The sequence below is a fragment of the Carettochelys insculpta genome, chromosome 1 (assembly GCF_033958435.1).
Source record: "Carettochelys insculpta isolate YL-2023 chromosome 1, ASM3395843v1, whole genome shotgun sequence".
Classification (NCBI taxonomy): Eukaryota; Metazoa; Chordata; order Testudines; family Carettochelyidae; genus Carettochelys; species Carettochelys insculpta.
Genome location: NC_134137.1, coordinates 50,405,313 through 50,432,716, shown reverse-complemented (window position 1 = coordinate 50,432,716; position 27,404 = coordinate 50,405,313). Strand labels below are relative to the sequence as shown.

At 43.5% G+C, this 27,404-nt stretch overlaps 1 protein-coding gene across 1 annotated transcript in view; it reads left to right on the top strand.

The window, feature by feature from the left end:
- The window catches only part of FLT3 (fms related receptor tyrosine kinase 3), a 114,089-nt gene extending 86,685 nt beyond the window's left edge, over positions 1-27,404 (top strand). The window contains exons 18-26 of the mRNA XM_074982251.1: positions 1,947-2,057; positions 5,371-5,524; positions 6,477-6,562; positions 9,898-10,022; positions 13,343-13,465; positions 16,505-16,616; positions 16,697-16,796; positions 21,443-21,548; positions 26,055-27,404. Coding sequence (XP_074838352.1) covers positions 1,947-2,057; positions 5,371-5,524; positions 6,477-6,562; positions 9,898-10,022; positions 13,343-13,465; positions 16,505-16,616; positions 16,697-16,796; positions 21,443-21,548; positions 26,055-26,189 — 1,052 coding nt within the window. The 3' untranslated portion in view covers positions 26,190-27,404. The remainder of the gene's footprint in view (positions 1-1,946; positions 2,058-5,370; positions 5,525-6,476; positions 6,563-9,897; positions 10,023-13,342; positions 13,466-16,504; positions 16,617-16,696; positions 16,797-21,442; positions 21,549-26,054) is intronic.

Genomic DNA, 27,404 nt, shown 5'->3' with positions numbered 1-27,404 from the left:
AACAGTGCCAGAAGCTCCTCTAAATCTATTCCTTTAGCAATTGCACCTCACAGTCCTTTCATTTTTCAGTACTTATTTAGCTCTAAAATTATTCTTTTTCCATATTCTTATTGATGCATTTTGTAGCTCATTTCATGAATTAATTAAGGTCTATAATGTGCGTTTAAGACACAACCATAGTATGGAAAAGGATAGAACTCTGCCACTATATGGTAGGGTGGGGCGCTGGGAGGCATTCACCCTGGGCCTCCTGCACAAGGACTGGATACCAGCTTATAGCATCCCTCTGTGTGATACATTCTTCTTTTCTACATGTGTCTGGTCAGCTCTGGTGGCTGGTGCATAGCGATTTGAAGAAAGCCTAGCTGACCCCTGTTTTTGACCTGCTGCTTGTGGGTGGTGTCTTAGACCACATTATCCAGCTGGGTCTTGTCTTCCCTGCTGTGCAGGCCATTTAGCTTCTCAGCTGTTCCACAGCTGGGAAGAACTTGCCCCTATCAAATCATTGGGAAATGGTGACATATACAGCAATCAGAAATGGAAACATGGACTCCATCTAGAAGAGAGGGCAGTCATGTGGTGTCAGCCCAGAGAGGGCTTCCCTCAAGGCCAATCTTGAGGCGATTTCCTAACTCTGAATTCTAGAAGAGCTCTCCCACTGGAGAAACCCACTCTTCCAGGCAATCTGTCCTCCTCCACGCTGTGGTAGGGTAAAGCTTTAACTCTAGTAACTTTTTAAAAAGTTCTCTCTATAGTCAATTGATATAGAGAGAATGCTCACTGTTCATGAAGCAATGTGGCATTATTTAGGGCTAAATGAAATGCAGAGGAAATGTTTATTAACATATGATGCTGTGTTTACTGAGTGAACAGAAAACACCTTCATTTTGTCACGCTGAAATATACTTTCCATTTTCTCACCCTTACTCTCTGATTGGCTACTGTCGGTCCCTCATCTCCGATGACTACTGCTTTCAGAACAGATGTAACTTCTTCAGTTTCTAATCCATCCTTTTTTCTTAGCATCATGAGGAGTTCTTAGTTCCAATCTCTCCAGCTAACAGTAATTAAATTAATAAATTATATTGTATTTATTTTCTGGAGTTAGGTGAAAAACTTACTTCATGAGTCTACATTTATTGAAAAATAGGTTTAAAGTCATTACTGAAATGATTGGGCACTGATTGGCTAATGGACTTTCCTTAGCCGACCGGAATACAAGTATTTGTACACTTTTTGGTGGCTGAGAAATCACTGACCTTACATTCTCTCAGCTAATCAGAGTGCAGAGAATTGTGTAAATGAGAAATGAATCTGTAGCTCTACTTCTTCTCTATATTGTGACTAAGGCAGTTCCATATCAGTTTAAGTTGTAGATTTGTGGCTTCCCTAGAAACTGCATGATTCAGTTTCGAATCAGGAGAGACAGTACAGAAAAATTATGGGTAATATTCTGTTTAAACAACTGTTTAAATCCAAAGCAGCTGTTCTGAATGTGTTTCAGTTTTATAGCCAAATAAGCCTAGAAAAGTCTTTGGTTCTATAACTATCTGTCTCATATTTAAAGCAAATTCTGTTTACTTGTCACTAACTTACAGATAACTGATCTGTATTTTGCCACTTTCACAATATCAAATTTTAAAGACCCCAAAATCATCTCACAAAGTTTGTAGCTGGAACACAGATAGAGAAAGACAGAGAGAAGGGAGCGAGAGGGAGGGAGGGCGAGAGAGAGAGAGAGAGAGAGAACTGGCAGATAGCAGATATAATATTTGTTTTTCTTAAAGTTCTGTACTTTATAATAATTTTCTATGCAGTCACCGATTTATTTCAATGGGATTAATATAAAAGGAAAGCTTTTTGTGCCTCACAGAACTAACTTATTTACTGTTCCAACTCTAACGTGTAAATATTTTTCTACATTTGTGTTGCTGTTGTATTTACAGAAAAAGCTGACCCTTCTGAAGAAGATGCTCTAATGTCAGAGCTCAAAATGATGACTCACATTGGAAGCCATGAAAACATCGTAAATCTGTTAGGAGCCTGCACCATGTCAGGTAATAAACATCACGTTGAAATACACTAACCTAAATCAATGTAAAGAAGACTTCTGAAAGGAATACAGATACCTTAAAAATCAGCCACTGTCACCAATATTAAACATCTGTGAACTCTGATAAATCACACATCCCATGGCTTGTGTGTTTTTTCCAGTGTTGTACTATGGGGTGGCCCAGATGCAGAAAAGAAAGTGGAGTTAACATGGAAGCGAATCTCAAGGCTTGTCTGCACAGATAAATTGTACTACTTTAACTTTACTGGCATAGTTGCTATAATTAAAATAGTAAACCCACGTACTGTGGATGCAGTTATACTGGGATGAAGGTGTACCGGAACATTTAATTCCTGGAAGGGAAGGGAAATAAGCAGTGCTGACATAAGCCACCTTTCTACTGATATAACTGTGTCCATGCTGGGTGTTGTGCCTATGTATTGTTTGCAGTAGATCACCAAAATAGTTACATTGCTACAGCAACTGTTTGAAGACCAATGCAAAGAGGCAAAGACATCCAGGTAGCCTAAAAGGACTGACAGGAAAGAAAAGGAAGTGGAGGGTGTGAAAAAAAATTAAATGAAAATCAGAGAATGGAATGAATGATAAGGAGCAAGTGAAGCAGAGAAGAAAAGAGAAAGGAAAAGTGAAGAGAGAAGTGAACACAAGAACAGAGTAAGAATGGGAAAAATAAGGGGAAAGACTGTGGATTCCTGTTGTTCCTTATTGTTTGTATTGTGGGGGTGCCCAAGAACTCCACTCGTGGTCTAGGACTTCCTTGCACCCGGTGTTGTATAAATACAGAATAAAAGGAAGATCCCTATCCCAGATAGCTTAGAGTGAAAGTTATGTAGAATCATTTGAATACTAGAATTGGCAGGGACCTCAGTCGAGTCTAATTCCCTGCCCTCTCAGCAGGACCAAGCACAATTTAGACCATCCCCGATAGGTGTCTATCTAACCTGCTCTTAAAAATCTCCAGCAATGGAGATTCCACAACCTCCCTAGGTAATTTAGTCCAGTATTTAACCACCGTGACAGTTAGGAAGTTTTTCCTAATGTCCAACCTAAACATCCGTTGCTGCAGTTTAAGCCCATTGCTTCTTGTCCTATACTTTGAGGCCAAGAAGAACAATTTTTGTGCCTCTTCCTTGTAATGCTCTTTGAGGTACTTGAAAACTGCTATCATGTCCCCTCTAAGTCTTCTCTTTTCTAAACTAAACAAGCCCAGTTCTTTCAGTCTTCCTTCATGGCTCATGTTCTCTAGACCTTTAATCATTCTTGTTGCTCTTCTCTGGACCTTCTCCAATTTCTCCACATCTTTCTTGAAGTGTGGTGCCCAGAACTGGGCGTAATACTCCAACTGAGGTTTAATCAGTGGAAGATGACTTCTCGTATCTTTCTCACAACACTACTATTAATGCATCCCAGAAACTTGTTTGCTTTTTTTGCAACAGCATCATGCTGTTGACTCATATTTAGATTGTAGTCCACTATGACCCCTAAATCCGTTTCCACGGTACTCCTTCCTAGACAGTTGCTTCCCATGTGTATGAAGCTGATTGTCATGAAAAGAAAAGGAGAGCAGTTAAGTAGGTCACTGTGACTAGCTTGGGTGATGACAACTAAGCTTTAGGGGCCAGGAGGAATCAGAGCCTGAGCACCAGCCCAAACTACAACTTCAAAGTGCTGTCTTACACAACTATTTTTAGAGCAATCCCTGCTCCTTAAGTCTCACAGTGGAGGTCAAGAGGCTTGTTCCCAAGTGTATGTAAATATACTCTTAAAATGTCTCACCAATTAGTATGCCAGCATATCTCTGTAATTTCAGTCTAGATTGCTTTTAAACAGAGATTGTTGCTAGAGTTTGCATACAAAATAATAAAGTACTGTGAATGAATGTGACTTAATTCAAATGACAGCAGTTCGTCATAACACAATACCCTGTTACGCAAGGCTCCAAGCATGACAGCAGCTGGGTACAGCAATATGAAGCTCTGCTAATTAGAAGGGCTTTTCTCTCTGGCAGGAAGGTGGAGGGCAGAGTGTAGCTGTCCAACAATCCAAGAAGTGTCTTGCCCTCAGAGGGAGAGGCCTGAGCTTTAGGAGAGGCCCAGAGTCTTTGCCATCTCCCCAAAAGCCATGATGTCATTTCCCCAAAACAGACTCCACTTCATCTTTTGTGCCTATCCCATCTAGTGTGGATGATATGCGACATCTTCAGGGATGGGACCATCCAGTCCTACTAACTGAAGATGAGAATGGACCACAGGGAATGAATAACCTGAGGATCACCTGTTCTGTTCATTCCCTCTGGGGCACTTGGCATTGGCCCCTGTCAGAAGGCAGGACACTGGTCTAAATGGACTTTTCATCTGACCCAGTATGGCTGTTCTTATGTTCTTATGCTCAGGGCCAAATTTTTAAAGGTGCCTACAACTCATTGATGCCTAAAACTGAATTGCCTAATTTTGTGTGTAGAATTTTGTTCTCCGTGAATTTTGTTGGCGAAACTCTCTAGTGCAGATGTAGCCTATGATTTCACTGGGTGTTAGGTGCCTACATGCCAACTTTTAGGCTATGTCTACACTACAGCAATCTGTTGACAGAAGTTACTTTCAGAAGAGGTCTTCCAGGAAAACTTCTGTTGACAGATCACGTCCACGCACAAAAGTGGATCAAAAAAGCAATCTGCTCTGCTGACAGACAGTGGTCAGACTACCCAGCTGCTCTCTTGGCAGAATGGCCAACGAGAAGGTCAGCAAATAGGGCTGCCCAGTGAGCCGGAAGCGCTCTCTGTCGACCAAGCCTTCCTGCATTCCCACCCCATAGCATCTACAAAGCTTTTTTGTTGACAGAAGCTTTCGACAAAGGCATTATTCCTCATTGCAGAGAGGCAGAATGCTGTTGGCAGAAGTGCTGAGTTTTGTTGACAGACCGTCAACAAAATGAACTTTGTGTGTAGATGCTCCACGAGTCAACAAAACTCTCTAGTGTAGACATAGCCTTAAAAATCTGGCTTTCAGTCACTAGTGCTCTAAGCTCTTCTGGTACCATTTTTGAGAGGGAGTTTTATTTCCCTGTAGTAATTCCCAATTCCCCTTTGATGATACCCATCTGGCAATGTCAGCCAGGTAAACTGTTCTGAGATGTTTGCCACGTATCCATCAGTGCCAGTTATATATACGGAAACTGTATAAGATTCAGGTGTCTAATATAGATGGGAAAAGATGAGGGTTCTTTACAAGGGATAAAAATTGCTTCCTTACCTTCAGTACCTGGGCAGTAATAGATATTCATTCTACAAACTATTTCAGGACCTATTTACTTGATTTTTGAATACTGTTGCTATGGCGACCTGCTGAACTACTTAAGGAACAAGAGAGAAAAATTTCACCGAACATGGACAGATATCTTCAAACAGCACAATTTCAGCTTTTACCACAGTTTCCAGCTGGACCAAAACTCCAGGTAAAATGTTCAGTAACAGTTTGAGCTATATAAGTAACCTATTGTCAATCAAACGTTTACAATGATACAACACCCTGCAAGCATGTGTCCTAGAACACTTTGCAAAGAAAAATTTTGAGCCTGAGCCTCACGTGCTATAAGTTGGCACAATTCCTTTGGAAGAGCTGAGGATGTGAGGTAGTGTATAAATAAATAAGACCATAAGAATGATCACATTGGGTCTGACCAAAGGTCCATCTAGCCCAGTCTTCTGTCTTCCAACAGTGGCCAGTGCCAGGTGTCCCAGAGGGTATAAATGGAATAGGTAACCATCAAGTGATCCATTCTCTGTCATTCATGCTCAGCTCCTGGCTATCAGAGCTAAGGAAACCACCCCTGCCAGTCCTGGCCAATAGCCATTGACGGGCCTATCCCCCATGAATTCGTCTCGTTCTTTTTTCAAACCCTGTTATATTCTTGGCCTTCACAGCAGCAACTGGAAAGATCCACAGATTGACAGTATGTTATGTGAAGAAGCACTTCCTTTTGTTTGATGTAAACCCGCTGCATATTATCCCATTAAATCTATCTTACGGAGTGAACTCAGGAGTGTCCTTTAATAAAGAATATTAGTGAGTTCTAGGCTTACCATATGCCAATCTTTAGTCTGCAGGAAGAAACCTCCAGGAGTTGGCTAAATAATGGTTCTATTTTTGCTGCAGTTCTGACCGCACTGAAAGGATGATGAAGTAACTCCACTCTGTAGACTTTGGTATTTAAAAGGGTCATGCTGGATATATAATAATAATTCAGTGCCAAGGTTTTAATGCTAGTAACTAATGCCCTTTTCTCTATAAAGCAGTTTGCATTTTAGACAATCATTTTATTTGAAGTATGCAACTTATTTAAATATGCCCCCTGCTCAAGACAGGAGACTACATTTAAAAAATGGATCATCTATTTCATTTTATAGAATGAATGGCTTTGGAGGTATGCAACTAAGGCACGGCTCGCATTTGACTTCTGGATCAAATGAGGTTACATTATATTCTGAGGAAGGTGAGAAAATGAAACATTTTCTTTTAGGTAACAAACTGTAAAAACAAATTTGCTTTGTTTATATCAGAGATGTATGAATACATGGACAGTAAAATAAACAGACCTAGATTATAGTAAAAATGTAGGGACAGATTTATTCAGTTAGTAATTTTTTATTTGGAGTGGGTATTGCAATTCCATACTTGATTGGAAAGATGGAAACATATTATGGCAAATTGATTTTTAAAGGCCTGTTTAAGAGATGTGTAATATTGGAAAAAATTGCATTGGTTTAATGACAGGCGTGAAGACTGACTTACATAACTATTGCAAAAGTCTGATCTGCCACTCCCATTTGGGTTTATTTCTAAACTGATTAGGAATCAGTTTAAAATAGTGTTTCCCAAATGGTGTTTTGCAAAGTGAAAATAAGGGTTCTGTGAGAAAATTCCTCCATGGATCCCTGCCCTGCTGCCACTGAAACAGTAAAACTAAATTTAATTGGTTTAATGGCTGGCAGGGCAGTGGGAGGGATCCGGATGTTAAACCAATTAAATTTACAAGAAGTCTTGTGGCACCTCAAAAACTAACAGATATTTTGGAGCATATCTGTTAGTCTATAAGGTGCCACTAGACTTCTTGTTCTCAGAGTTACAGACTAACGTGGCTACTTCTCTGATACAATTAAATTTAGTTCCCTTATTTCAGCAGCAGCAGGGCTGGGAGCCACAGAGGGCCCCTCACTCACCCTGCTACCTGAGTGGCCACACCCCTATGGTGGGTGTGGCTCAGCACACGCCTGACAGCAGAATACCTCCACACCAGCCTTCTTTCCGCTGAGTGCACATGGCTACCAACCATAGGCTTCCCAGCCAGCGCCATGGATAGGTTAATCCCAGGGGTCAGTTTGGAGCTAAGGCGAATTAATGCTGGGGATGAGGGGGACAGGTTTGTGGGAGGAGTGGTAAAGCTTGGGGTAAGGGGATGGATTTAGGGGCTGAGGGCTGAGATGGGTAAAGCCTGTAGATGGGGGCGGGTTTGAGGGCTTAGGGGAGTACAACCTGGGAATGGGGTTCCACAAAATTCTTTTGAGTTTAAAAGGGTTCCATGGCCAAATAAAATTGGTAAACACTGGCATAAACTAATCAGAATTACGCCACAGTTCAACCAAAATAACAGTGTCCACTCAGGGTATTGCACTGGTTTAACTAAATTGGTTTTAAAAAATGACTTAATCGAGTGCAACCTTCTCCTATAGACTAGGCCTGTAGTGTCAACAGAGATGAGGTAGTTGGCAGAGAACGGGCGAGATGGCTATAAGTGTAAAAAATGCATTTTAATGCATAAACTGCACAGATGGTATTTTACATGTACTAGTTCAGTTGTAGTTTTGAATGAAGCCTTAGATCTTTGTCTGCTCTCATCAAAACCAATAGAGATTTGCTAGCCTAAGCACTCAACCAATGCTTGGTAAGGACCTCAGGATTCTGCTTATGATTGGTTTATGAATTTCGTAGCAGTGATAGAGGTAATTACAATAAAAGTGGTACTGGACTTTAACAACATCAATTCTTGACTCTGTTCCCTTCGCTGGGTGAGAAGCAGAGGTGAAAGTAAGGCAGTGTGCCCCAGTGCGATGCTCCAGCGAAGAGCTGGCCAGCTGGTGCACTCAGCTCCGGAGAAGGGGTGTGCACACCAAGCTGTGCTCCTGCAGCTCTCCTGCAGGCTGCTGTGCTAAACATCAGGCAGCCAGGCACATGAAAGGGGCTGGCTTTGTGGCACACCGCTCCCACCAGTCTGGGACAGTCCTAGCCCTGAGCCTCCCACCCCCCAGGTGGCTGAAGCTCCCTTCCACATTCTTACAGGGACATTGCTTGCGGTTGCCCTTCCCGTCACTGTCAGGGAGCAAGGGGAACAGTTTGCTGTATTTCTCCCCTCCAGCTGGGAAGGGCGGGGGGCAGACCAGCTGTATACTTCCCTCTCTCACTCTAACAGGACAGGAAGGGAAAGAGCAAGCAGCATCCTGGTACACATCTCAGGTGGGGGCTTCAGCTCTCCTGCTCTCCCTGCACCGCCCCCCAGCCCCAAGGCCTCCCATACCTCCAGCCCTGACTCCTGCACCCCCAACATCCTCTGCCCTGCCCTGAGCCCCACACACCTTCAGTGCCCTTCCCTGACTCCTGCCCTCTCCACATATACTCTGACCCTTTGCCCTGAGCCCGTCTTCACCACCAACCCTGACTCCTGCTCCCCCACTATCCCACCACCCTGCCCTGACTCCTGCGGCCTTCCACATCCCCACAGCCTCCTGACCTGGTCCCCCCACACCCCAGCACTCCCCAAGTCCTGCCTTCAGCTCCCCCCTACTCTACCCCCACTTAAATTTCTTACAGGTGCTGTTTAACCACAAATCCCCACAGCCTCCTGCCCCGAGGCCCACCCACCTCAGGGTGGTTGCAATACAACTGTAGCTGTAAGAAATTAAAGTTCCTTTCTCCCCGGAAGAATAAGTGCACAATGTACTGATTATGCTGCATGACACAGTGTCAGACAAACCAACTGTAATGGTTTATTGAGATAAATGGAGAAGGGGATTAAACTACAGAAACTTTGCCTTACTTTACTTCAGACCAACGGTGTCCACCTAGAGGTTTCACGCCCTTGAACTTCTGCACTTCAGCATCACACCTTCACTTAACTTTCCCAAGTGTCCCCAGAGAGTCACAAACCCAAGGGCTGCTTATGTCAGGGGTCAGCAACCCCCAGCATGGGTGCCAAGAGTGGCACACAAGCCGATTCTCATTGACGTGCAAGGTGGGAGCTCAGCCCTGCCCCTTCTCCTGCTTGCTCAAAGCCTGTGGATTAACAAAAGACCAGCTAATGCTACCAACCACCTAAACAGTGAAGCTTTGCATCTTTATGTATTTGTTAATAAAGCTGTTGTAAGTAGGACTATCAGGCTAGGTCTACACGGCACCCTGAACTCGAAATAAGAGACGCAATTTGTACTACGCAAAATGTGTCTCTTATTTCGAGTTTATTTTGAAATAGGCTATTTTGGCATTTGGCGCTGTCTGAACAGTGTCAAATGTCATAATAATGCGCTATTTCGAAGCATCCGTTGCTCCTCCTGCAATGAGGCATACAGCAATGCCAAAGTAGTGCGCCCATTACTCTGGAAAATATTTTGAAATAACATGTGCATTTCAAAGACGTGGAGTAGCTATTTCTTCTGTGTAGTGACTTACTGACTTTAAAAAGTATCACCGGCACTCAAACCATACACAGAGGGCAAAAGGTCAGATTTCAGCACATCATCTTGGAAAGGTTGCTGACCCCTGGCTTATGTTTTACAGAAGAAATTAAATACATCAACAGAAGGGTTTATGAAGAGGAGGACTTCAATGTGCTCACCTTTGATGATCTTCTCTGCTTCTCATATCAAGTTGCCAAAGGCATGGAGTTTCTTGAGTCAAAATTGGTATGATTAACCTGTGAACAATGTTTAGATAGCAAAGAATACACATTTGGATCAAATTATCCACAAACTGTCTGAAAAGGGGCACTCTGAGGTGACAGGTTTGTGTCAGATCTTTAGAACAGGTTTAAAATAATCCAAGTAAAATGTTCTGAGATTGTGCCTTATGGCTTAACCGTGAGCCAGGGCTGGTGCATGTGCAATGAAAGGTGAATTACCCCTTTGTGTGGCTCTGGGCCCAGCCACACCCTTCCCTCCTTCAGCTGCCCCCTCTCCCAGCACTCTTGCCAGGGAGTGAGGTTGGGGTGTGGAGGCTTGCCACACTCTGGCAGGAGCACCAGACAGGCAGAGTGGCTCAGGACACAGGGGCGCCTATTTCTTAGGATGTCCCCCGCACCCCCAGTTGGCTAAAGACTCTGGCCATGAGTGCCATAGGCCCAAGGTCTAATCTGCCACTGTTCGCTACACCTCACCAGGAGCTGCAGCCCCAGGCCCAGGGCCAGAACCCTTCCCCACTCCCCGAGACACAATTTTTTCTGTCGTTCCCCTTGCTCTTGAGGAGTATTGATTTGCTGCTGATCTAATCTCAACTGTGTTGTAAGGAAGAGCCAAGGCTTTGCCTACTCCCCAGCTACTCCCTGCTCACCTGCCTTGGGAGGGCAATAGCAAGTGTAGAGCACCCACTTGGTCCTGTGCCCCTGCACCTCACATCTGAGAGGCCCATCTAGGGGCATGAAAGGCAGTTCCTACTCCTCTTTTCTCACCTCCATGAGCACATTGCCTGGGGCACAATCTAACCCTACTAACAGGAGCTAGTTAGAAGTCATACGCTACACAGGAACAATATAGAGCTTATGTCAGCTAATCAAGCAAGGAAAGTATGGAAACTAGGGTCATTGCTCTTCCCTCTCCCAGGAGCAATCACCGTTTCCTTTTTAAGGCCTGTCCTGCATCAGTCCACATGAAGCAAAAGTCGGTAGGGGCATAGCTTGTGGCTCACGCCATGAGCTAAAGCAAAATGGAGAGGAAGATGTGCATTCGCAGAAGGAAAAGAAGTATGCCCCTCGGCAAGTTCTCGGTCTGCTCCCTCTCCTGCTTCATTTAGGACAATGCAAGATTTTCTTGTCCTCTGCCCCACTCCTCCCAGGGCACAAGGTGCTATTGCAGGTGCATATATATCAGTATTATGTGTCCTGTATTCAAAACGTACGTGCTCAACCCACCCTCTCTGTCCCTCATGGTTTGGCCATGCCTGGTATGGGAGTAAGAAAAGACCTGACGTAGGAGGAGAGTGGAAGTAGCTATGATAACTCTCCTACAATCCAAAGTCTATAGCTACAGCCACATGTTTGTAAGAATAATGGTAGATACTCCCTACAGGCAGCCAGGGTAGGCCAGGGTGATGCCACTTGCTCAGGCATGTAGTACAGGATCTCTCTCACGGTACTTGTCTGCTTCTGCTACTGCTATCAGTGTAGTCAACCTATAGAGTCTGACCATTATAATCTACTTTACCTCTGAATTTACAAACTCACATTAGGCAGTCCCAGCTGTCTCTGCTTTTTGGCCAAATTCAAATCAATAGCAAAACGTATCTTGAATTTTTGAGCCCAATTCATCTCACAATGAATAGTCTTAATCCGCAAGTAGAATCCACTGGTCTCATCCAGGAGAGCATGAACCCTTAAATTCAGTGACAGTGGGAATACTCGAGATATAAGATGTTACTTAGTGTGAATAAATAGGGTGGAACTGGACCCTCAGTAAATATAACTGAATTTGAGATGGCAAACTGTGGACCTAGCTCTGTGCTCCAGTGGACTCTGGAGAGGTGCCAGTATACACCAACAAATCATTTGGAACTACAGTTTCAAATTTCCTCTACTTTTTCACAATGGCTCAAATGTGCTTGATTTGAGGATATAAGCAAATAAGGTGTTTAAAGTTACACGTGCACAACCCTCACCTCCATTTCAGTAAACATCAGGGAGGAGCTTCACTGTAAGGTGGGAGGTTTGATGTTCTCACCGTGTTTCTGATAAAATCCCTTTGCTCTCTAAAGAGAGCGCTCAGGGTCCTGACTTCCAAATACATTGTTCTGTTGGGCCGTTTCTACACATGCCACTTTCGGAGAAAGTGGCATGCTAATAAATGGCCTGAAATATCCTAATGAGGCACAGAAGCAAATTCCCCACACCTCATTAGCATAGGGTCACATGATTTGGAGTCTGGAAAACACTCTTCCAGACTCCAAAACAGCATGTAGAAGCACGGCCCCCGGGGGGTCTTCCGGAAGGAAGTCCTTCCAGAGGCCCCTTCTTCCTGAAAATTTGATCTTCTCCGAAAGCGGCCTGTGTAGAAACAGCCTTGTTAAACACACTCTCTTGCTACTTACTACAGTTCAAGCTCTGCACTCTCTCTTTAAGGGCTATGTCTACACTAGAAGCATCTGTCGACAGGGAAATCTCAGCAGAAACCTGTGCCAGCAGATTGTAGCTACACACAACTTGCTCGTCTCGACAGAGAACTGCCAGACTGCACTGCCCTCTGGTGCCAGAAAGCGGACTGGCAGCTCTGCAAAGGGGGCTGTCAGGCAAACAGAAGTCTTCTCTGTTGACAGAAGTGTCTACACTGCATTTTTGTCATCAGTACTCTGTCCAGAGATCGTTGTGCCTCAAACTTTTGAGGGATAATACTGTCAAGGCAAATGCAGAGTTCTGGTGAGAATCTGTCGACAGAATGTGTTAAGTATGTAGCCGCTCCCTCAGTTATGTCGACAGAAGGCTCCTCCTGTTGACAAAACTCCATAGTGTAGACCCAGCCTTTAAGAAATAAGACAGCAGACGCAGGTATAGGAATGCTGGACGTGCTGCCACACCCCCTGGCTTGAAGTGGTTCTCCTTACATGCACAGCTCTCAGACTCCCTCACTATACAAACTGTTCCAGCTCCCCCTCGCCTCCCGCAGTCTGGCCATGATACATTGCCAGCAAAGATGGATTAAGATTTTTCTTGGCCTGGGACACAAAGAACATTTGGGTTCCCCAAACCTCTCCTGCCACGCACAGCTCTAATCTCAGCCATCTCTCATTCCTCCTAACAAAGAGATAGTATTATTCCATAAACACCTAGTCGCTATGAAGTTAGTTCTAACATCCTGTGTTCCAATGAATACGTTAACATTGCAAAAACAGGTGTTTTCACTTTTCCATGAAGGTGGACAACATTGTTTGAACAGATTTTTCAGGCAAAGCCACAAACAATGAGTAAAAACTTCCATGTGTTACAAAAAATGCATGACACTAACCCATTCTCTCTTTACAGTGCATTCACAGAGATCTGGCTGCCAGGAATGTATTAGTGACCTGTGGAAAAGTAGTGAAAATATGTGACTTTGGCCTAGCTAGAGATATAATGAATGACTCTAACTACGTCATCAGAGGCAACGTAAGATTTTGCCTGCTTTATGTTTTTCATGGAATTGTAGAAAATTCAAGGAACTCTTGAGTTGATAAATGCATATAAGGTTGGATAGTTATAGTACATGTGAGTTATACATGTGACTGGACACAAACTACAGGCTGAACCTCTCTAATCCAGCAACATCCATAATCTGGCACAATTTTATTTAGCCAGACAATCACTTATCATAGACTTTTGATATGGTCTCCCACAACATTCTTGTCCATAAGTTAAGGAAATATGGATTGGATCCTTGGACTATCAGATGGATAGAAAGCTGGTTTGATGGTCGGGCCCAACGGGTAGTGGTCAATGGCTCAATATCTGGATGGCGGTCTGTTTCAAGCAGAGTGCCGCAAGTCTCGGTTCTGGGGCCTGTGTTATTCAACATCTTTATTAATGACCTGGATGAGGGACTGGCTTGCACCCTCAGCAAGTTTGCAGATGACACAAAACTAGGGGGAGAGGTAGATACATTGGAGGGTAGAGAGAGAATCCAGAGGGACCTGGATAAATTGGAGGACTGGGCCAAAAGAAATCTGATGCGGTTCAATAAGGAGAAGTGTAGAGTCCTGCACCTGGGGCGGAAGAATCCCAAACATTGTTACATTGGGGACCGACTGGCTCAGCAGCAGTATGATGGAAAGGGACCTAGGGGTTATGGTGGATGAAAGGCTGGATATGAGTAAACAGTGTGCCCTTGTAGCCAAGAACGCTAACGGCATACTGGGGTGCATTAGGAGGAGCAATTGGAGCAGATCTAGAGACGTAGTTATTCCTCTTTATTCGGCACTAGTGAGGCCACATCTGGAATATTGTGTCCAGTTTTGGGTCCCCCAGTATAAAAAGGATGTGGACTTGCTGGAGCAGGTTCAGCGAAGGGCAACAAAAATGATTAAGGGGCTGGAGCACAAAACCTATGAGGATAGGCTGAGGGATTTGGGCTTGTTTAGTTTACAGAAGAGAAGACTTAGAGGTGATTTAATAGCAGCCTTCAACTTCCTGAAGGGGAGCTCTAAAAGGGAGGGTGAGAAACTGTTCTCGGTGGTGTCAGATGGCAGAACAAGGAGTAATGGTCAGAAGTTGAAGAGGGAAAGGCGTAGGTTAGATATTAGGAAAAACTACTTCACCAGGCGGGTGGTGAAGCATTGGAATGCGTTGTCTAGAGAGGTGGTGGATTCTCCATCCGTTGAGGTTTTTAAGTCCCAGCTGGACAAGGTCCTGGCTGGGATGACTTAGTAGGGGTTGATCCTGCTTGAAGCAGGGGGCTGGACTAGATGACATCCTGAGGTCCCTTCCAGCCCCGTGATTCTGTGACTCTGTGAAGTGGCCAAGTTTCCCATGGTCCCATAAGTTTTGTTTACAGCCACCGGTCCTGGTTCTCAGTGTTCTGTGATGTTTTCTAGCTCTAACTTACCTCTAAATGTCTTCTAAGAGCTCAGTAAGCAGTGAAAGTGTTGGTAGTATGCTAGACAATATTGACCTTGTGTGGTCTAGCAAATTCTCTTATCCGGCACGATGCAGGTCCCAAGGGTGCTGAACAAGAGATGTTCACACTGTACAGTAATCTCACTGAGTCACTGAAATATTTCCTAGCCTTTGGCAGGGAAAATAGTAGATTTGGTATTAGCCTAATCTGATTTGGATTGGATCCCTGCAAATATTAGTACATAGCCATTGAAACAGTGAATAACCTAAAAATATGACTCTGTGGGTCAGATCCTCAGCTGGCACACAGTCCAATATTCAGACTGCTCCAAGGTAGTCACTGTATCTAAGTCAATACGGCATAAGCAGCACTTTATATAAACCCTCTGAGCTTCTTATACTAGAGAGTAGAGAAGAAAGGTAAGGGAAGCAAGATCATAGAAAAGAATGTGGGTTGAGTGAGAATTGATTACAAAGTGAGTGCTGGAATAGGAGTTTTTGGTGGAGCGGAAGGGTGGAATTGATATTTAGAGCTTGTACTGTTAGTGAGTCTATCATTTTAAATTAATGTAATGGCTTGAACGGGCTTTTGAAGATGGGGATGTATAATGGTAGAAAACATTCTGTGGCCACACTTAAGAATTAACAGGGGGCAGCCATCGAGATTCCTTTGATCTCTATGAGAATGAGGACTTGGGTGAGGTTTGCCAGGCCTGGTCAGCTCTCTGTTTATATCATCTAGATTTTAACCTTAAAATCAGCACTGAGTGAGGGCAGCACATAGCGGCACTAGCCCAGGAGCAGGCCAGAAAACCAATCATGTCAGAGAATCACAACCCCCCCTCCTGCTTCCCCATTGCTCTGGGGCCAGACAAGTTAGTTCACCCCACCTCCCCATGTGCACATATGCCCTGCTGGCTACTCAGGTCAGTGGGTAGGGTGTCAAACCACAGAATCACAGGGCTGGAAGGGACCTCAGGAGGTCACCTAGTCCAGTCCCCTGCTTCAAGCAGGATCAACCTCCACTAAGTCATCCCAGCCAGGACCTTGTCCAGCTGGGACTTAAAAACCTCAAGGGATGGAGAATCTACCACCTCTCTAGGCAACGCATTCCAATGCTTCACCACCTGCCTGGTGAAGTAGTTTTTCCTACTGTCTAACCTACACCTCTCCCTCAACTTCAGACCATTACTCCTTGTTCTGCCATCTGTCACCACTGAAACCAGAGCTCTTCACACTTTCTCCCTCTCGGCTTGCTCATGGTAGGGAAGCGGGAGTAGTTCCTCCTCTCCTCTCCAAGGCCAGCATCACACTCTGAGCCAGACCATGAGGAGGAGTAAGAGGGGGCTTTAATCTCCTGCATAGCAAAGTCAGGACTATGGTGGTGTAGATCACAGAAGGCAAACAGTCAGAACCTGGCCTGCAGTAGCCTCACCTACAGCTGTAGGAGCTGTTTTCACAACTATTTAAAATGAGTCTCTCCTTGTATGCCTGCAAACAGCCTTTGATTGTCCATGGGCAGCATGCACGCTAAGGAGTCAGCTATACCACGTATAGAAAATATTAATCAAGCTCCTTTTGCGACTCTTTGCACAGGCTCGGTTACCAGTCAAATGGATGGCTCCTGAAAGCTTATTTGACAGGATATACACAATTAAGAGTGATGTCTGGTCTTATGGAATATTGCTGTGGGAAATATTCTCTCTCGGTATGTTCTGTATCACGACAGAAGAGCTCCACTTTTCACTAGACTCCTGTATGCTAATTTTTTCACCATGTTTTTGGTAGGTGTGAATCCTTACCCTGGAATTCAGGTTGATTCTAACTTCTACAAACTCATTCAAAGTGGATTTCAAATGGACCAGCCATTTTATGCTACAGAAGAAATGTAAGTAACTGTATGTTCTGAATATCACACGGGGTGGGGATTAATAGTTAAGCAAGTTATTATTTTTCCTAATGCTGCCTTTATATTTATTCCACTCGCTTGCCCTCTACCTTCCTAAAAGAAATATTCTAGGTAAAGTCACATTTTTCTCTAACTCTGGTGCAGGATATTTGTTAAGATAGATTTTGTCCATAAGCAGAAATTCTTACACAGTCATGCATGATCAGCAGTGAACATTATATTTGTTTGAAAAGACCAATTTACTACCTATTTTCAACTGGTCCTTACATTCTCAGTCCCATTCCTGAAGGATTTTTATTTTATTAAGCCAGGGTTCCACCAAATCCATTTTAGATACTAAAGTAAATACTCATGAATTTTTTTTTCTCTTTTTCTTTTTTTAACTGAACCCAGTTCAGTTCCAGGGATTTGTCAGTGCTTTTAGAAGAAACGAGTGCTAACACCAAAGGGTCTGGATGTGAGCAGCAGCCAGGAGATGCAGGGACACTGTAATTATTGATTTTCTGAGTCTGAGCATTGCAATCAAGAAGGTGTCTGGTGTGGCTATTCAAATTTAGTGTTGATTACCTGTTGCAAATACCTGTTTTTGTGTACTCTGCCAAAGAGGAAGAGTCCTAGTGGACAAAAAGAGAGATGGGGCAGAAGGCAAAAGGCCACAAGACATTGAGCGTGAAAGAAAGGGAAGGTGTTTTTGTTTCTCTGGCCTCCTCATTGCAGACATGCTGACATTTACTGGGACAACCCTTGGACATGTTGATATCCGTTAGGTCAGGTACATTTATGGCAAAGACATGGGCATGGCAATGTCCTCAGGCTCTGCCTGTGGGTATTGAAATGTCTGGGAAGTGTCATTTGGATGTTCCAACGTTTATGAGCCCAGCATGAATTTTGGTGGAACTTAGTAGATCAAGTATAAGCCTCACAAGGACTTATGAGCTACGTCTACACGGGGATGCTACATCGACATAGCTTATTTTGATGTAGCGAAATCGAAATAAGGTATTTCGACAAGTAGCGTCTACACGTCCTCCAGGGCTGGTGCCGTCGACGTTGAACGTCTACGTTGGGCAGCACTACATCGAAGTAGGCGCTGCGGGGGAGCGTCTACACACCAAAGCGGCCCACATCGAAATAAGGGTGCCAGGAACAGCTGCAGACAGGGTCACAGGGCGGACTAGCACTTCCGGGGCAACAGCAAGCCGCTCCCTTAAAGAGCCCCTCCCAGACACACTTGCACTAAACAGCACAAGATCCACAGAGCCAACAACTGGTTGCAGACCCTGTGCATGCAGCATGGATCCCCAGCTGCAGCAGCAGCAGCCAGAAGCCCTGGGCTAAGGGCTGCTGCACATGATGACCATAGAGCCCCGCAGGGGCTGGAGAGAGCATCTCTCAACCCCTCAGCTGTTGGCTGCCGTGGTGGACGCCGCTATTTCGATGTTGCGGGACGCGGATCGTCTACACATGCCCTACTTCGATGTTCAACGTCGAAGTAGGGCGCTATTCCCATCTCCTGTTGGTGATAGCGACTTCGACGTCTCGCCACCTTACGTCGATTTCAACTTCGAAATAGCACTCGCCATGTGTAGACGTTGTGGGCGCTATTTCGAAGTTGGCACAGCTACTTCGAAGTAGCCAGCTCGTGTAGACGCGGCTACGTTGTCCTTATAAATGCTCAAAAGAGCTTCTGTGGGGATTCTAAATGCTGAATAACCCAGTGGTACTAAGACTGCTGACAAGGTAGAATGGAGTCTGCTCTACAACCTTAGCTAAGAGCCAGCTGGCTTTTCACTTATGCAATAGAGGCTCGTGGCTTTAGCCCCTAAGGTAAAGGATCAGTCCCACCTACTGATGACCCAGTGTGGCCTCCTTGAAGATTATAAAGTCTGCATGAACTTCACATAAACTCCACAAAAACTTTTGCACTGTTATGCTCCATAAAGATTCCTATGAAGGGATTGGGACTATGGTATTCATTTACGCTTCATTTACGGTATTCACTTAGAAAGTTCTTTTGAAAGATTTTCCGAAAGAAGGAGGCTCTTTCAAAAGATCCCATGGAGCGTGTACACACAAAAAGCATTAGTTCGAAAGTAAATAGAAAGAATGTAGTGCTTCTTTTGAAATCGCTCTTCCTTTCCCATTTCAGGAAGAGCACCCACTTTCGAAAACTTCTTTCAAAAGAAAACGTGTAGATGCTCCACAGGCCCTTTTTTTTTGAAAGAGCAATCCTCATGGCACCTGATTTTTCTATCCTTGGCCTGTTCTTTTGAAATAGCAGGGGCTGTGTGGATGCTCTCTTTTGAAGGAGCAGATCGCTCTTTTGATCCACTTTTTTGTGGCTTCGTCAACACTACAGAGCTATTTCAAAACAAGCCATTCCGGAAGATCTCTTCCAAAAGAACTTTTTTTGAAAGAGTGTGTCCACACACAAAACAGTGGATAAAAATAGTGATCTGCTCTTTCGAATGAGAGCGTCCACACAGCCCCTGCTCTTTCAAAAGAAAGGGCCAGGAACTGAAAAATCTGGCCCCAAGAGGACTGCTTTTTCAAAAAAAGGACCTGCATAGTGACTACACAGGTTTTCTTTCAAAAGAAGCTTTCGAAAGGGGGCACTCTTCAGCTGTTTCTACACATGCCACTTTCTCTGAAAATGGCATGCTAATAAACAGCCTGAAAAATGCTAATGAGGCATAGATGTAAATTTTCAGGAAGAAGGGGCATCCAGAAGGAGGACTTCCTTCCAGGAGACCCCTGAGGGGCCACGCCTCTACATGCTGCTTTGGGGTCCAGAAGAGCTTCTTCCAGATTCCAAATCACGTGACCCTATGCTAATGAGGAGCTGGAAATTTACATCTGCACCTCATTAGCATTTTTTAGCCATTTATTAGCATGCCACATTCGGAGAAGGTGGCACGTGTAGAAACAGCCTTCCTGAAACCAGAAACTAAGAGTGATATCGAAAGGAGAATTACATTCTTTCAATTTACTTTCAAAAGAACACTTTAGCCGCGTCTACACGTGCACGCTATTTCGAAGTAGCAGCGGCAACTTCGAAATAGCGCCCGTCACGTCTACATGTGTTGGGCGCTATTTCGAAGTTGAAATCAACGTTAGGCGGTGAGACGTCGAAGTCGCTAACCCCATGAGGGGATGGGAATAGCGCCCTACTTCGACGTTCAACGTCGAAGTAGGGAACGTGTAGACGATTCGCGTCCCACAACATCGAAATAGCGGGGTCCTCCATGGCAGCCATCAGCTGGGGGGTGAGAGACGCTCTCTCTCCAGCCCCTGCGGGGCTCTATGGTCACCGTGTGCAGCAGCCCGTAGCCCAGGGCTTCTGGCTGCTGCTGCTGCAGCTGGGGATCCATGCTGCATGCACAGGGTCTGCAACTAGTTGTCGGCTCTGTGGATCTTGTGCTGTTTAGTGCAAGTGTGTCTGGGAGGGGCCCTTTAAGGGAGCGACTTGCTGTTGAGTCCGCCCTGTGACGCTGTCTGCAGCTGTTCCTGGCACCCTTATTTCGATGTGTGCTACTTTGGCGTGTAGACGTTCCCTCGCAGCACCTATTTCGATGTGGTGCTGCCCAACGTCGACGTTGCCAGCCCTGGAGGACGTGTAGACGTTATTCATCGAAATAGCCTATTTCAATGTCGCTACATCGAAATAAGCTATTTCGATGTAGCGTGCACGTGTAGACGTAGCCTCTGTGTGTGTGTAGACGCTCTGTGGGATCTTTCAAAAGAGCCCCCTTCTTTCGAAAAATCTTTTGAAAGAACTTGCTAGTGTAGATGTAACCTGTGTGTAGACACACTCTTTTGAAAGAAGTTCTTTTGGAAGAGATCTTCCAGATGGGCTTCTTCTGAAAGATCTCTGTAGTGTAAACATAGCCTTAATATTGGGCAACATCAGCTGCATATATACAGTCCACCATTTCTTAGGAGGGAACTGCTCTCCTATTAGTCTCAGGCTTCGTATACAGCCAAGTTATTTCAAGATAAGTGCTATTATTTTGAAATAACTTTGCTGTTGTCTACACTACACAACTGCTATTTCAAAATCATTAAACTTCATTGCAGGAGGAGTAGTGCCTATTTTGAAATAACTATTTCAAAATAGTGCTGTTAAGACGTGGGATACTGCTTATTTCAAAACAGCTAAGGCACTATTTGAAAATAAGCGCTATATGAGCAGACCATGTATTTCAAAATAGCTAAGTCCTATTTTTAATACATTTTTGTGTGTACCGGCCCTATTTTGAAATAGCTATTTAGCAATAGTTTATTTCAAAATAGTGTTGCCATGTAGATGTAGCCTCAATAAAGAGGTTATACCTATTGAATCATGTTAACAATGAAGATGTATGATAAAAGATTTATAATATGTTAAGTAATTAACCCACAGTGAAATCCTGGCCCCTGTGATGTCAAAACAAGAGATCTGCCATTGACTCCAGTGTTTGCACTCTCATTCTTTTCATTTATCTTTCTGAACAAAGAATCTTTCTGTTACTTCATAACACAGTCTGTTGATCTTTGGCATTTCTGTAGTGCCAATAACCACTGTATTTAACCCTTGATACACTTTCTTTGGAAACGGTCACATAGTTCTTCTTCTCTTTCTGCAGATACTTCATAATGCAGTCGTGTTGGGCTCTGGACTCTCGAAAAAGGCCCTTCTTTTCCCAGCTGCGTTCCTTGTTAGCCTGTCAGCTGGCCAATGCTGAACGAGCGGTAGGCAATCATGCAAACAAGAAAAATGCTAGTTTGTAGTTCTGTATTTCAAACATATCTTTAGAATCCACAATAAGGTCTTCGGAAATGATGGCTCCTATTGCTGACATAGTTCATGAGAAATGATGGTGTTTTCCTTCAGGGAAGCCCCATAATTTCATGGGGCTGATTTCTTCCCTAGCTAAGCTATTCACAGAGGGCTTAGTTGGGATTTAGGAGGGATCCTTTTCTCAGAAAGTTTTGTGTGTTGCTCTAATAAGCCACCTGGGACGTTGAGACTTCCTCTTTCCTGCCTCTTTCTTTAGTCCAGTGCAGGAAGGACACAAACTGTCTCTCTGTGCCCACAGAAACTAGTTCTCCTTTTGTAAAAGCTAATGCAGCTGGTTTTGTGGTCTACTGGCAGTGCAGCTGGCTGCTCTGTGTTGGGATCTGATATTGCAGCGGCCACCAGGGGCTTAGAGTGCTGTGGGTGCAACTTGCTTCAGTCCTGGTGGAGAGAGTGCTTTATGTCATTCCCAAATGACCTCTTCTGCCAGGAGAAATAAGGTTGACAGGGTCTGGAGGGGGCAATCATCCACCCTTCTTAGAAGGAGATGTGTTATCCTGATGCTGACGATTAGGAATATGGAGGATTCTAGAAGAATCTACTTTATGGTGCCAGAAGAGTCATCCCTGTGAAAAGATGAACTAACACCTTTCAGAGCCCTAAGATCCCAGCTGTCTTCCTGCACTTAGCAGGCCAACACATTTCAGGCATGGAGTGTCCTTGATAAGCTTTATACTGATTATAATTGTCCTCTTTCTGCCTTAAGACTTTCTGCAGGAGCAGGCTGGCAGTAGTCATTAACTTATCCCGAAAAGTCCCCCATCCTTTCATAGCTCTCAATAGCCTCATTGAGCATGCTCAGTAGAGTGTGTATGCTGTCATCACTAACAGAGAGGTAGTCATACTAGTCTGTACCTTAATGAAACAAAAAAGGAATCATGTAGCACTTTAAAGACTAACACAGTAATATGGTAGATGATGAGCTTTTGTGGGACAGACCCACTTCTTCAGCTTTGGAGATAGTGGTGTACTGGAAATAGTACTGAAAGTGAACTGGCATGATGATTACATAACAGAGAGAGACAAACAAAAAATGGAAATGAAAACTGACAACTCAGGTACACAGGACAGAAGTGGGGTGAAAAGGGGGAGGAGAGAGAAAGGAGAGAAAATTACTTAGTGTCTATTAAGTGATTTGCCTGAGATCACTACAAATATCAAAGATTACAAAGACAGCTTCCCCATCTTTCATATTTGTAGTGATCTCAGGCAAGCTACTTAACAGACACTTACAGGCTACATCTACACTAGGGGAAAACTTCAAAATGGCCATGCTAATGGCCAAATTGGAGAATACTGATGAGGCACTGAAATGAATATTCAGTGCCTCATTAGTGTGCTGCCAGCTGTGGCGCTTTGAAAAGAATAAGGGGGTAGAAATAAGGAGATTTCGACGTTTGCAGGGTCCTTTTGAAAAGGAACCCCATGTATATGAGCCGCACGCGAGCAAAATGCAGCACTTTGAAAGTGCCGCGGCCAACAGCTTGCTAACGAGGCACTGAATATTCATTTCAGCACCTCATTAGTATTCTCTGATTTGGCCACTAGCATGGCCATTTCGAAGTTTTCCCCTAGTGTAGACGTAGCCACAGTAAGTACTATGGTCCCCCCTCTTCCTCTGCTCCCTTTGCCCCGCTTTCTATCCTATTTACCTATTTGTCAGTTTTCATTTTAATTTGTTTTGTTTATATCTCTCTGTTATATAGTCATCATGTCAATTCACTTTCAGCACCATTTCCAGTACAGCACTATGTTCAGATCTGAAGAAGTGAGTCTGCCCCGCTAAAGCTCATCACCTAATAAAATATTTTGTTAGTCTTTAAAGTGCTACATGACTGCTCTTTTGTCATTACTAATGGCTGCCTTGCAAATACGGACCAATTGTAGAAAGGAACCAGGGTTTTTATATTGCATGTGAGCTTTTGAAGGATGGTTGCACTAAAGTCCAAAGACAAAAATCCCACTGTTGAAATAAAAAAAAAAAAGACATTTTTTGCCCAGCACCTTTTATTAGCTGGGAATTTCCCACACAGGCTGAATGCTGATGTTCCACATTTTTGATGAAAAAGAGCTTGGACGCACTATTACTGTCTGAAGATGGCAACGGTATACAAAACTGTTACATGCAATCCAGTGTATTTTCTGGCTGTTAAGAGCAAGCCCTCAATGCGTTTTCTTTCCTGGTATTTTATTGGTCTTTTTGACGTCTCATACATATAACACATGCTTCTTCCATCACCTAAGGCACATCTGGAAGGTGCTCAGATTCTAGATTAATGAGGACAATGTGAGAACTTGAATAGAATTATAGCTAACTTGTGTAATATCAGTTGCTAAGAAATTCTGTGCAATAAGTCACACTGTTATAAGTGATCATTACTAGAAGTTAAACATAAAAAATTGCATTTATTTCCTAGTCAGTTTCAATGTTCACATCATATGACTCTCCAGTGCACTCATCCTGTAAGGTAATGTGTGGTACTAAGTCTGCTGCAGCAGGGATCCTCCCTGGTGAATGTACTAAGGGAAGTTAAGGAGGAGGCAGCTCAGAGTGCCACTTCCTTCTGCCTTCCATCCGAAAAGAGGGACCCAGGGCAAGGGATTAGTCATGGTCCAGTCCCTACTCCATTGGAAGAAAGGGTCTTTGAAGGATCCCTCGTGGGCTGAGTTCACCCTTCCAGAGTTGCAGGAAGTGCTATGAGAGTAAATTTGGCCTCAGTTCTTCACAGAACCAGGGTCAAAGGCAAAGTAGTGCCAGCAATGTAAAATAAATGTGTACTTGACTTGCAAGCAAGATGGCTGAGGAAATACATTTTATTAGACCAACTTCTGTTGGTGACAGGGGCCAGCTTTCTAATACCCTGGGACCAACATGGCTACAGCAGCCTGGCATAGGCTTGGCCTGATTATTGTGTGCAACTGTGAGGCCAAATTCTGGCTTATTCTTGTGGCCTCACTGGAAAATCTGAAAGGAAAGCCTTTAGCTGGGACTCCCTTCTGCAAGGAGTTGAGCTCTCTAGCTTTGCTCCAACAACATAAACCAACACATGCTTACTTTAAGCACATAGTTAGTCCTGTTGAAGTGAACAGTGCTGTGTAGTTCCTTAAAATTAATCACTTGTTGAAGTGTTTTGTTGCATTGAGGACAAAGTGCTCAGCACCTTGTAGGATTGAGCCTTTTGTATGATGTGTGGCAGAGCTCCATCCCGGGCCTCACTCTCCTGAACAGTCATTGAGAACCTTCCCTGCCTGACCTCCAAAACAAAACTCAGGAAGACATGTCACAGGTCATAGCCACAGAGACCAAGGACGTGTGTGGGCTATGTGTCTGTGTAAGGGAATGCACAAATCTGGTTCTTATACGCAGCCCCTTGAAATATTTAATTTTATCCCTAGATCTCTGCACTATAGGAGATCGGTTTTCTTCAGGTTTCTCATATACCTAGGACCAAAGGGCATTGTTAAGCACATGCTTAAGTGTTTTCCTGAATTTTGGACTAAATGCACCTGTTTGTCAGAGGGGGCGGGGCCTTAGATCACTTTCTGTGCTGGATTTTAATTTGAGCTTGTGGTTTTTAAAACAGATTTTCCCCCAAACATACATATATATATATATATATATATATATATATGGCCCTTTTTTGTCTTGAGAGATGGTGGTTAGCAGCAGCAGTGCGGATCTATGGGCAGTGTTTGAGTCCACCCCTTCTCTCATGGCTTATCTGTCCAATATTGGGTTGCAACGTCACTTGCAATAATTGCATGTTAGTCTATTTCCGGATTCTTGGGCCTGAGAGTTTTTCCTTCTCAGACAAAGTTCTTTTGCATGACTCGCACATATACTACCGAAGAATGACGTGCTCTATTGTAGCAGTTGTTGCCAGGTATTCCAGTCTGATGATGTAGATTCCCAGGACTGTCTCCCAAACAGTTTAACATTATTTAGAGCAAAAAGTTCAAGATGCTGGCAAGTAAGCAGCATCTGCTAAAACATGAGCCTGTGTCCATTTTCATGCACAAAATCCACATGTGGATTTATTAGAACTAATTCATTCGTAATTGTAGTGTGAGTGCCATTATGTATTTGCATCTACACACGTATTATACATATTTGGCAGGCACAGCTTAGACAACTAGTTTTGAAAATATGGTCTCAAGTGTTTATTAACTTTGCAAGAGAGTACTTAGCAAAGATGTACTCTGGTATAGTGTCGCTGCAGTGCATTCAATTTTATACAGCTGGTAGTCATTATTGTATTATCTGCGTCTTTGTATTTTGCTAACCTTGTTACACTGAATTTAGATATGCAGATTCATTATAATGAGGGAATGTTAGCGTACTCTTAGGTTAGAAGAAACAATAATTGATATATCTTACTTTCCTGCCCCCCAATATATAGGTCTACCAAAACATGGAGAACAATATTTCTTCACAGCCTTCCAGTTCCAAAACCAGAACACCTGTAAGCAGAGAAAAAGAACCCTTGCCATCCAGAGTTCCATCCCAGGATGAAGACTCTGAGATCAAAAAATAATCCAGTTTCTGGACTTTACCTAGAAATTCATATAAGCTCTGTATATGATTCCTGTTTTATGTTACCACTATAAGTAAACAGATTATTTGTTGCTGCTACATTAGTGTTTCTTACAGGCAGTTCCATCAGTCTCATACCTTGAAGGGAAATGCTCTTCAAATTCTTTTCTTTTTTTAAACTAGAAAACGTGTTTACCACAAGCCAAGAGCAGTATGATTTTGAGGTATATACAACTGAAAACCTCCCAGTAGCAGCTTGATGGAAGCTGTGGTTCATCAGGGCATTACATTCAAACTACTACTCTGTGCTGCACTGTAAGCAAACATGGAAGTACTAAGGCATTTTCAAACTTGCAGACATCAGAATCCTAAGGGTCTGATTTTTCAGAAGGGCTGCTCACACAGCTCCCATTCCAGTTAACGAGGGTTGAGAGTACACAGCACATTTGTAAATCAGGCCACATGGAGTTAATGGCCTAACGTTAAACACCTGTGGTTGAAAAGATTGGCCATTATTGCCAAGAACCTAATATGTTTTTGAGTACTGCAGATCATTTGATTTGGAATTTTTTTTCATTTCTTTACAATTCCTGTTAAACGTGCAGCTTGAGATTTTATACTACTGTCAGCTGTACACACAATATTTTATGAGATTATTCTTGATACTAATTGAGAGGTATAATTTTCATCTCTAGGATGCAGTAACAATACAACTTCCTGGAGTTTTAATAAGAGTTATGTATACAAATCCCATTGCACTGTGATGAGAATATACCCCTCTGTTTTCCTGCTTTCTTCTGAGAAAAATCCTTTATGTGAGTGCTCTTTTGTATGGAGTCAGAGATCCATTATTTGCCTGTTGATGTTATGGGATGTGTTGGTACAACTTCAGTGACTACTAAAGAAGGATGTGTACATAGCTCCCAGTGAATCTAATCATTTTCTCTAACCATCATCATCTCTAATCACTTTTCTCTTTCTACATACAAGAAATGCTAACTGCCTTCAGAAATTTCTTCAGTAACTTCAATAGGTGTATCGTTGTTTTAATGAACTGTTATCTCATAAATTAAGCTGCTATTTACTAACAAAGCCCTGACAAATGATTAATAGATCTGTTCTAATGCAGCAAGAATGTGTTGCAAATCTTGGCTAACATGTATTACAGAATTACCAAATGGAAATATTTTATACCTGATATAAAATCGTACCTTTG